This window comes from Trichechus manatus, unplaced genomic scaffold (genome assembly GCF_000243295.1).
Source record: "Trichechus manatus latirostris isolate Lorelei unplaced genomic scaffold, TriManLat1.0 scaffold00005, whole genome shotgun sequence".
Classification (NCBI taxonomy): domain Eukaryota; kingdom Metazoa; phylum Chordata; class Mammalia; order Sirenia; family Trichechidae; genus Trichechus; species Trichechus manatus.
The window spans coordinates 34,864,719-34,876,836 of NW_004443941.1; the positions used below are offsets into that span (position 1 = coordinate 34,864,719).

At 34.4% G+C, this 12,118-nt stretch overlaps 1 protein-coding gene across 8 annotated transcripts in view; it reads right to left on the reverse strand.

The window, feature by feature from the left end:
- LOC101347558 (zinc transporter 6) overlaps positions 1–12,118 on the reverse strand; it is a 213,198-nt gene that overhangs the window by 20,103 nt on the left and 180,977 nt on the right. For 6 of the 8 annotated variants that reach the window (XM_023736249.1, XM_023736261.1, XM_023736257.1 and 3 more), the window contains 5 exons: positions 10,975–11,017; positions 7,178–7,243; positions 3,872–3,952; positions 3,150–3,185; positions 504–598 (listed from right to left, as the gene is read on the reverse strand). In XM_023736249.1, the coding sequence (XP_023592017.1) occupies positions 504–598; positions 3,150–3,185; positions 3,872–3,952; positions 7,178–7,243; positions 10,975–11,017 (321 nt within the window). Of the gene's footprint in view, positions 1–503; positions 599–624; positions 761–3,149; positions 3,186–3,871; positions 3,953–7,177; positions 7,244–10,974; positions 11,018–12,118 lie in introns of those variants that run through there. The other 2 variants (XM_023736252.1, XM_023736280.1) reach the window with 2 other exon arrangements.

Here is a 12,118-nt window from a genome sequence, read left to right on the forward strand (position 1 = left end):
AGAGAATATTTCAAAAGAAATAAAGTTTTGCTACTTTCAAATGTATGCCCACCCACTGTTGTCAAACAGAGGTTCCTGGAAACCTACTTAATTAATGGAATACAATTATTTGTAATTAACACATCAATCATACTAAGTGTACGAAGTGCTTCTAAAATGCTTGCAATAGGCCTTTTTTAGGTAGATTAAACATTTAAAATCTCATTCACATTAGGTGATAAATGGAATTTTTCTTCATAGATAATTTGATATAAGTCAACCCTATCTATGTTTAAATTATATGTTATTTTAAAGCTTGAATTAGTGAGATTTTGTTTTATAATTCTCCATTTCCAGAAGATTTGAGAACCTTTGAGCTAGCTCTTTCTTTCTATTCAGAATACTTTCAGAATGTACTTTCTCAATGATTTTTAAGAGTCAATGAAACAAAGAAAAGACTTGTTTTTATGAGATATTACTTGGATTTTTTACTAACGGTAAAAAAACAAAACAAAACAACATACCTTCAGAGACATAAGCAAAAGGTTTATTCCGAATAGAAAGCATCGTGAACAGGTTGAAAGAAAGAGCCACAAATGTACCAACTAATAATCTTCCCCTAAAAGGAACAACAATAATATTCACCTTTATTTTTTTTTCTTGGCAATATCATTATGTAATTTCTTGTGCTGTATGTAGAGATACTAAGAGATGGAAAGGTGGAGTGGTCTGCTTCAATGGTTTGATATTTGCAGAGTTAGAATCTGAACTGTTGTTCCATCTTACACAAAACAAAAAAGGGCTCTTAGCATTAACAGTGTCTTCTTACAAGTAATTTCTGTTATAATTTTATATACATGCTAATAGTATTTGGTTTATAATACACTGGACAGATCAGACTTTTCTGAATTTAATTGATCAGAATAGGTAAGGTTCATAGTTGATAACTATGCTGTAGATAACAATTTTTCCTATAAGGGCTACTAAAAGATTTTGGGGGTTAAATTCTAAATTACAGAACACTAGAAGGGGCTGGCTTAGTCTGTTGATCTAGGCCTGGAAATAATGAAGGACCTGAAGCCAAGGTAGAAAAGTCTTCTTGTGCAGTATCAAAACATCTAAGGCGGTATAAACAGAATACAAAACATGACTAACAATACATAAACACCAGAAGAGAACTAGGTAACTGGGAGCTCCTAAAAATCAAACACTTAAGCTTATCAAAAAAACTTCACCAAAAGAGTAACAAGACAATCTACAGACTGGGAAAAAAATTTTGGCTACAACAAATCCAATCAGTGTCTAATCTCTAAAATCTACAAGATACTGCAAAACCTCAACAACAAAAAGACAAATAACCCAATTAAAAAATGGGCAAAGGATATGAACAGGCACTTCACCAAAGAAGCCATTCAAGAGGCTACCAGATACATGAGGAAATGCTCACGATCATTAGCCATTCGAGAAATGTAAATCAAAACTACAATGAGATACCATCTCACCCCAACAAGGCTAACATTAATCCAAAAAACAAAATCATAAATGCTGGAGAGGTTGTGTAGAGACTGGAACACTTATACACTGTTGGTGGGAATGTAAAATGGTACAACTACTTTAGAAATCGATTTGGCACTTCTTAAAAAGCCAGAAATAGAAGTATCATATGATCCAGCAATCCCACTCCTTGGACTACATCCTAGAGAAATAAGAGCTATTACACAAATAGATATATATGCACACCCATGTTCACTGGAGCACTGTTCACGAGAGCAAAAAGATGGAAACAACCTAGGTGCCCATCAACAGACAAATGGATAAACAAGTTATGGTATATTCACACAATGGAATACTACACAACAATAAAGAACAATGATGAATCTGTGAAACATCTCATAACATGGATGAATCTGGAAGGCATTATGCTGAGAGACATTAGTCAGTTACAAAAGGACAAATATTGCACGAAACCACTATTATAAGAACTCAAGAAATGGTTAAAACACAGAAGAAAACATTCTTTGATGATTACGAGGGTGGGGAGGGAGGGAGAGGAGTATCCACTAACTAGACAGTAGATAAAAATTATCTTAGGTGAAGGGAAGAAGAACACACAATACAGGAGAGGTCAGCACAACTGGACTAAACCAAAAGCTAGTAAGTTTCCTGAACACAACCAACTTCGAGGGACAGAGTAGCAGGGGCAAGGGTCTGGGGACCATGCTTTCAGGGGACATCAATTGGCATAACAAAGTTTATTAAGAAAATGTTCTGCATTCCACTTTGGTTAGTGGCATCTGGGATCTTAAAAGCTTGCAAGTGGCCATCTAAGATGCATCAATTGGTCCCAACTCACCCGGAGCAAAGGAAAATGAAGAACACCAAAGACACAATGAAAATATTAGCCCAAGAGACAGAAAGTGCCTCATAAACCAGAGACTCCATCAGCCTGAGACCAGAAGAACTAGATGGTGCCCAGCTACCACCAATGATCGCCCTGACAGGGAACACAACAGAGTCCCTCACGGAGCAGGAGAAAAGTAGGGAGCAGAACTCAAATTCTAGTAAAAAGACTAGTCTTAATGGTTTGACTGAGACTCGAAGGACCCCAGAAGACATGGTCCCCAGATTCTCTGTTAGCACAGAACTGAAACCATTCCCAAAGCCAACTCTTCAGACAAAGATTAGACTGGACTATGGGACATAAAATGATACTCGTGAAGAGAGTGCTTCTTAGCTCAAATAGATACATGAGACTAAATGGGCAGCTCCTGTCCGGAGGAGGCGAGATGAGAAGGCAAAAAAGATCCGGAGCTGGTTGAGTGGACATGGGAGATCCGGAGTGGAGGGGAGAAGTGTGCTGTCACATTACAGGGAGAGCAGCTAGGGTCACATAGCAATGTGTTTATAAATTCTTTTTATGAGAAACTGACTTGAACTATAAACTTTCACTTAAAGCACAATTTAAAACAAAAAAACCATCTAAGGCTTAGGAACAGTTAAAGGTGAAGAGAAGAGTCTTGGGATTTGGGAATTTTGTTTTTGAAATATCAGTGAAAATGTACACTGCCATACTTTGAACTCTGATATTAGGAAAAGCAACCATTATCTAATAATACACCAATTAATAACTGGGAATCAAACTTAATAGTAAATTAAAAATTAAATCTCACGTGTGTATCTCAGGCTGCTCCAAAAAACGTTCTGCACTAAAAGAAAGAAACAGTACCTGTATTATTAAATAAGTCTTATGAATTATTAAATTAGAAAGCATTGTTAAATATATATATATATATATATAAACGGTTGCCGTCAAGTCGATTCCGACTCATAGTGACCCTGTACGAAAGAGTAGAACTGCCTCATAGGGTTTCCAAGGAGCAGCTGGTGGATTCGAACTGCTGATCCTTTGGTTAACAGCCGACTGCTTAACTACTGTGCCACAAGGACTCCAATACATACGTACATACATTCATATATATATATACACACACACAAATAATCCAACTTAAAGCTCACAAAATCTTCTAATATGATAATCAACTATTGATTATTAGCAGTGCTGAGGCAAACAGACTCACAAATTATCCTCAGTATGTAAGTCAATCTTTCTCTACCAAATCTATTTCAATGGGTTTGTAATAAGCAACAAAACATGACTGACTGAATCCCTTTTTTTCATTCATACCCACCTATGAAAGGATTTAGTAGCATTAAAGAAGGTAATTACAGAAGAGTGAAACATGAAGAAACTGTAGTATCAAAATTCTACCACTGCTCATATTGAATCTGCAGACCCAATCAAACCAGGAATTTATCTTACTGGATTCTTTCAGATTCCCAAAGGTGTCACAGGTAGAATTTAAAATGATAGTAACATTATATACAAACATACCTTTCTTTTAATATAAAGAGGGCTCCCAACTGTGCCAAGACTGTGGAGGCAAATACAGCTAGGACTTCTAATCTTTCAAATCTGAAATCAGAGAAATAAATAGATAGGCATAATTATTTAAATTGACAAACCAGTCTCTCTAGAACACACATTCATTTATTCACTCACTCAATAAATCTATGTGTCTACTATGAGCCAAACAATATGTCAGAACAAGCTTCAGAGTTCCCAGAAGGATAATAAACAATAAGAATCATAGATTTTTTGAAAAGTGCCTATTTGTACAACATACATTCCTAGGACACACTTATGATTCTCATCTTTCTAGAAATAATCATCATACTAACAGTTAACACTTAAATGAACACCTTGTTTCAGGTCCTCGTTTAAGTGATTACTGTTTTATTACTTCATCTAAACCTTCCAACCCCTTGTGAAGGTTACTCTTATTCACTTTAAAAAAAAAAAGATAAGGAATTTGAGATACAAAGAGGAAAAGTAACTGTCTAGAGTCATATAACTAGCAAGTGGAGGAGCCAGGTATTCAAACTCAGGTACTCTTGCTCCAGAGTTCATGATTTTAACCACTTACTAAGAACTCAGGCTGCTAACCAAAAGGTCAGCAGTTTGAATCCAACAGCCACTCCTTGGAAACCCTATGGGACAGTTCTGCCCTGTCCTGTAGGGTTGCTATGAGTCAGAATCAACTTGAGGGCAAGGGGTTTGGTTTTTTTGGTATACTGCCTCTCATTTCTATACATAATTGTAGTTATTTGTGAGTAAGCCTTAGAATCTCCAGACTATAAACTGGAGGTCAGGGCTTGTCTTATTCATCTTAGTTTATTCCACAACACATAGTCCAGGGCCTTGAACCCTAAAGGCACACCAATACTTGTGATAAGAATAAATGCTTAAAATTTATCAGGAAAATAGTTATGGAGATCCAGAAAACACAGTGAATAATTAAGGCTGTTCATTACAGTGCTGTTTGTAAAGGAAAAAAGTTGAATCATTAATACAATGTTATGCATTATTAAAAATATAACAGAAATATATTTATTTATTGACACGGAAAGATGTTAGTGAAAACAGTAGATTATAAAACAATATGAAAAAACTGTAAATGCAGCAGTTATTTATGGAAATTGACAAGCTGATGTTAAATGTATATGGAAATGCAAAAGGTGAAGGGGGGCTTGTATCATGTTCTAGGTAGTAGTTACATAGGTATATTTATTTGTTAAAATTCATCAAACTATATACATTTAAGATCTATGTACTTTATTTTTGCTACATTTCAACAAAAGTTTACCTAGAAAAGGTATGTAAAGTGTATATAAAAATATATATGTACTGATACACAGAAGGGGATATGTAAGATTAATACTAATGTGTTATGATTGACTAATTTTTCCATAATGAGCATACTCTGGTTTTAAATAAGAGAAAAGCAATGTACAAAACACTTATAGAATAAAAAACGTTCTTCCTTATAACTGATCTGAAATCTGTCACTTAGCTAATAAACCCAGCAATACCTTCTGAAATAAACACAAATATCCCAATTCATGGCAACCTTCAAAAATCTGAAAAAATGTACTGCATATTAAATTAGCCTGTTCTTTTTCACATGAAAGAGCTGCTATTTCTGATCACAAGATCTGTCTTCTAGCTCCTTGACCACCCAGAATGTTACCCACTAGAAATCCTAATTTATCAATTTTAAGTTACAAAGGTCACTCATAAAGAGAGCCATGCATAATTCAACACAATATGCCAGATGTAATTTCACACATGTAGAGCATTACAATACTACTATTTCCTTACTATCTCCAGAAATATGATACCTATTAATATCCCCTAAGGTGCCCTGGTGGCACAGTGGTTAAGTACTCGGCTGCTAACTGAAATGTCGGTGGTTCAAACTCACCAGTTGATCTGTGGGAGAAAGACACGGCAGTCTGATTCCATAAACATTACAGGCTTGGAAGCCCTATGGGGCAGTTCTACTCTGTCCTACAGGGTTGCTATGAGTCGGAATTGACTCGACGACAGTGGGTTTCATTTTCATTTTTTTAAGGTTATATATACTTTTAAAATAATGATCACTCATTTATTTAAAATGTTACTATAGCATGTTGATTGCTGATTCTTATTGATCTTGTGTTTGACCAAGAAGCTCAGACATCTCCTTTATGAACTGATGTTAAGCTAGGTTTCCCCCCTTCCTGTGGCTTTATAAAGGATTCTTTTTACTCTAAAAGCAAGAGTTTACATGTATTCTCAGTGCCTTTTGTTGATTTTGACTCAACATTCTAGCTTGTCTACATTATTTTGAGACTTGATTGTATCACTAATATTAAAAAATCCTCTCAATTTTTGTGTCGTGTTTAATGTGATAAGTATATGCAGGTTTCTCTGATCCCAAGTCCACCTGCTCTTTTTACCATAGCACATTCCACCAATCAGCTTGTTTTTCTTTGAGGTTAGAATCAGGCTTAGAATGTCAATTTGCCTTGTGGCATCTTCTACTTTTTGAGAGATTAAACTGTGATTTAAAATACGTCAGGAATTTACAAGATACTCTGGTTTTTATAGAGCAAAACAATTAGCACATCAAGATGACACATCTTTTTTTTTTTTTTTTTTTGGCATTAAAATTTCATGTTTATTTTGTCCTGTTAAGTAAATAAAACCTACTTTTGTTCAAATGAAGGTAATCCCAATGAATGGTATAGTAGAGAAGAAGGGGGATAGTTTAGTCCAAGAGCTTCTTTACCAGAATAAAATTTTTTTCAAGATGTTTCACTGAATCTGAAAGAAACTCATTTTTTCCTACTTTTTTTAATCTCTAATATAAGATTATCTTCAGCTTTCAACAGTAATTTCTAGAAATTATGAAACAAAAATAGTCTCAAATTCTTTGTTAGTTGATTGCTATCACAAATTCAAAGTCTTAAAATAAAAACCCGTCTTTACCATTGCATAATATTAATATTCACATTTATTTTAACATCTGGAATGATAATTTACATAAAAATCCTTTGTAGCTTGTCTAAGAGAGTCCCAAAATATATGAGAACTGAATGTGAACATTTTATTGCAATATGCTTTATATTTTAAATATTCATGTTTCTCTTCTAGAATCCTCTTGGAAGCTGCTTTGCCACTCACTCTCATAATCTGATCATTGTCCTACTAAGCAGGCAACATTTACTTTCTAGAAATATTCTAGTTAGCTCTTTACCGCCTACTCTAACTATTATTTTAGTAGTAGTAAGTTTGCATAAAATCATTTGAACTTACCCAAACGAGTAGACAGGGCTAGGTTTCCTCATCATTACCCAATAACTTATTAGACATGTCATTAAACTAAGAAAAATAAAAATAAATTTAGCATTAAAACTAGAGCTAAAAGAGAACATGCAGAGAGAAATTAAGTTTTCAGAATTCCTAAATTGTTGAAAATTATCAGTGTTCGACAGACTAAATTAATAATAAATGCTTCCCATAAATCATAATCTAATCACAAGCATCCTAACACATGGTTTTAATTGGAAGATGACAGTTTAACACATGGAGAAACTGAAAGAAGTTAGGATACATCCTTGAGTCAGTTAAATGGAATCTAAATCCATACTTTCTCAAATAATCAATTATCCATCCTAAATGATTTTCATAATTGAGAATGCTAAAAAATGACACAGTAATAATAACAGTAATATCTTTTATTCTAGGCATATACAATAAATTTTAACTTTTATAAACTTTATTTAATCTTTGTTAAAAAGTTAAATTAAATATTAATACACTTTGATTCTGGATGAGGTAAAATTATGTTCATTTTCTAATTACAGTAGAAATTCACTTTAAAATAATCTATTGCAGTATGAAATTCAGGTAACAATTATCTGTTTCAGACCTAATCAAATAGTTTTAGTTATCTGATTAATGAAAAGGTATCCTTACAACATACGCCTATGGCACAGATCTTAAAGACATCAAGGTTTAAGTATTTTGCAACCCTCAAATGGAAACATGAAAGATCCCATAATGCAGGGAGCCATTAGGGTATCTCTCTAGTTCACAATTCCTCACTTCACAGTTATTAACTGTCCTTCATTTCTTTTCCCATCTGTACATTATATTGGGAACTATTATGTTCTTACAACATGATCCTGCTCCCTGGCAACAGCTAACTCTTCCAGAGGTAAGCACCTGACCTACAATGGCCAAAGTTCTTCCCTGGGTAAATCTGGAATCGGAACCAAGGTAAAACCAAAAACCAAACTTATTGCCATTGAGTTGATTCTAACTCATGGTGACTCCATGTGTTACAGAATAGAACTGCTCCATAGAATTTTCTTGGCTGAGTCCTGGTGGCACAGTGGATAAACACTCGGCTGCAAGGTCAGTGGTTCGAACCTACCAGCTGCTCCACAGGAGAAAAGGCCTAGAAATCTGCTCCCATAAAGATTACAGTCTAGGAAAACCTACAGGGGAGTTCTACTGTAACATACAGGGTTGCTATGAGTTGGAATCAATTTGGCAACACACAAGAACAACAATCTTTATAAAGCAGATCACCAGGACTTCTTTCCAGGGCGCAGCTAGGTGGATTTGAACCACCAACCTTTAGGTTAGTAGCTGAGCGCAAACCATCTGCATTACCCAGGAACCTTCAGAACCAAGGCATTCCAGACGTTTAAGGTTTTTTTTTTGTGTGTGTGTGTAGTAAAATCATACACAATACAACATATGCCAATTCAACAATTTCTACAAGTATAATACAGTGTCACTGATTAAATTGTTCACGTTGTGCAACCATTCTTGCTATTCTCTACCAAATTATTCCACCACCATTAACATAAACTCAATGCCCCACCCCCTGCCCAGGCTGGCTACTTTCTTGAACAGTAGAAATATAAGTTTGGAAGTTGGTAACAGTTTATTCATATTTCTATCCCTGAACTTGGGAGCAGAGAAAACTGATCTATAGGAAGAAATCAGACTGAGAGATCTAATTCCCTTATACATCTAATTACTTCCCATGCACAGGGAAGCAGAGATGAGAGATGGGAAGAAAGGACAAGTGGGATTCCTACAGCTCTAGTCTTGGGGCTGAGGTAAATATTTGCCCTTGGATTGCATGAAACACCCCGGAATCTGTAGAATTGAGGATCCTCCACTCCTGCTTCCTGTCACAGTTCCAGTAGAAGTCTGATGGCTGCAATCAAAAGAGCTCTGGCTAACTCCCGGAGTGGACTTCAAGTTCATCACGACAAAGTTCTTTTAATTGCTCCCTTAGTTTCAATTCAAGGAAGCAGCAGGAATTTTGAACTTACATGGAAGCAAAGCTAACAATCTGGTTGGTTTGAATTTTCTGAAACTGGACTGGATAAAGCCAGTCAAATAAGTGAGTGCCTGTAATAAAAAATCTACTATTGAAACTTAAATTATAAATTATGAAATTTTTCTATGAAATCATACATATCATCAAAAGCATACTATTGTCAAACGTAGATAAGATTCATCAGTAATAAAAAGCCTGAAAAATCACTGTGTCTAAACATTAATTTTTGAAAAATCTACCCTTAAAAATGAATGAAAATCTCTAAAACCTTTACTGTAGATTTCACTGATTTTAAGCATATTTCTGTTATGCTTTAGAACACAATATGTTCTAAAATTGTGGTGACAGATGTACAACTCTGTGAATATACTAAAAGCCACTGAACTGTACACTTTGAATGCGTAAAGTGTATAGTATGTGAATTATATCTCAGTAAAGCTGTTGGAAAAAAAAAAGAGTCCCTATTTCCCCAACATCCTTAACAACACAGACATACTCAAACTTTTTAATCTTTGCAAATCTGAGAGGTAAAGCACAGCATCTCAGAGTAATTTTAATTTCTATTTCTCTTGTTAGTGAGGCTGAGCAACTTTTCACAAAAGTCATTTATATTTTTTCTGTGAATACTCTTTGCATATGTATTGTCAATTTTTTTTTTTTGTCTTTTTTTCCCCTCTTATTCAGTTATAGGACTCTTTAAATACTAGTAAAATTAACCCTTTGAGACATGAATTACAAATACATTTCCAGGCTGTTGTCAATGTTTTGTCTTTGCTTATGGTGATTTTGGTATCCAGATTTTAAAATTTTAATAGAATTGAGTTCAATATTTTCTTTTATGGCTTCTGGATTTTATGTCATCTTTAAAATATCACATTTAACACATACCAAATTCTCATAAATGTTTAAGTCTTTTACTCAACCTTCTATTCGGTCGCTCTGATCTTTCTATTCATGAGCCATCTGGTCTCCATCATTGCCATTCTTGTTTATTTTTTCATATAAACCTAAGAATCAACATGTCTAATTTGATTAATTTAGGGAGAATTAACATCTTTTATGATTTTAAGTGTTCCTAATTCAAGTCCATGACATGCCTTTCAATTCTTTCAGGTCTTCCGTTTTTTGTCCTTCAGAAGTATGTTAAAGTTTTCTTCATACAGAGGTTGTACGTATCTTGTTAAGTTTATGCCAGGGTATTTATCTTTTCTGTTGCTATGTAAATGGGATATTTTCTTCCATTATGTCTCCTAATTGTTGTTGTTTGTGTATGTATTCTATGTCAATAATATTATTTAGCAAATTACCTTCCTTTAAACTAAGAAAACTTCTTTATAAATTCAATGCAACAAATTCCTTATTAACCTTAAAACATTAATGTTTTTTGACAATATACACAGCAAAAGATACACCATTTCAACAATTTCTACATATACAATCTAGTAACATTAATTACATTTTCAAGTTGTGTAACCATTCTCCTTTTCTAAATTACTCCACCATCCTCAGCATAAACTTACTTCACTCTAAGCTTCTCATCTAATCTTTTAAGTTACTATTGTCAATGTGATCCACATAGATAATTTTTTAAAAGAGCACACTGCTCAAGGCAGACATACTTTACTAATTAAGCTAAACTACTGTTTGGTTCAAAGAAGACTTCAGCGGATAGATTTGGTTTGAGGTTTAAGGTTTAAAGATTATCTCAGGGCAGCAAAAATATTGAGTTTTTTTTTTTTTTTTAACTTACCTAAAAAGATCAAAAATGGTCAAGTAAGTATAGGCAGTTAAAGCTGCAAAAACAACAAAAAGATTGATTAAAATGTTAAATGAATCCATTGTTAAGAAAATATCACAATTGTTCATACCAGGGGTATCCATTACTGAAAAAAGTTATGAGTCATTGACTAACCTCATAAATTAGCAATTACCTAGTAAATTTGATCAATATACGTGGCCAAAGTTGGTTAGTATAAAAGCTCACTTTAGAGCCTGATTTCTCCATCAGAAAAAATGAAGCTGCTAATGCTCAAAAGCACTGTGACCATTTTTCTGCCTGCTTCCGTCATCTCAGTATTATTTTAAATGTATCCTTTGAATAACAGGAAGAAAATAAAGGTACATAAAAATATAAGAGGTCAATAGCAGGAGAAAATTAAGGTACATAAAAATATAAGAGGTCAAGGCACAAGAAAAGTATTACCGAATCTCCTTTTTTAAAAAAAATCCAATAAATCTCAAAATCTTACACACTGTATAAACCAGGGCTTCAAACCAGTTCTTCCCAGTTAAATCATAGCAGAGGAAGTGAAACCAGAATAGACCTGAAGTTTTAGAATTTAGGTAAGCTGGAATGGTAACAAGAATGGTAAAAATTACAGTTGGAAGCTTGGCTAGAAACTTAATCTCCCTCTTAGAAAACAAGGGCAGCTGATGTGTTGCACAGCAACCAAATCTCTTGCCTTTGGATTTTGAGCAGAGTAGGAAACAGCACTGCCCCACTCAAAGACGGCGGCCGACCATGCTGCTCTGAATGTGTGTCACTCTCCACAATCCTGTCAATAATCCAATCTCATGCATCAGGCTCCTGAAAGGGCTTGATATGCTTCTCCCAAGTCTCCCCTTCCAGGGCTTTGACCCATAATTTTTCCCATTCTAGTTACCATTCCAGATCACCCAAATTGTAAAAATTCATGTCTGTTCCAGTTTTCCTTCGTTAGCCGTGACTGAATCAGTTCAAAGCCATGGCATAATCTAAAGTATTAACTTATCACATTAAAAATAAATCAGTTTTTAATAGAAAGATTCATCAGAGTAGCAGGATACAAGATAAACATACAAAAATCTGTTGGATTCCTATACACCAATAAAGAGAACAATGAAAAGGAAATCAG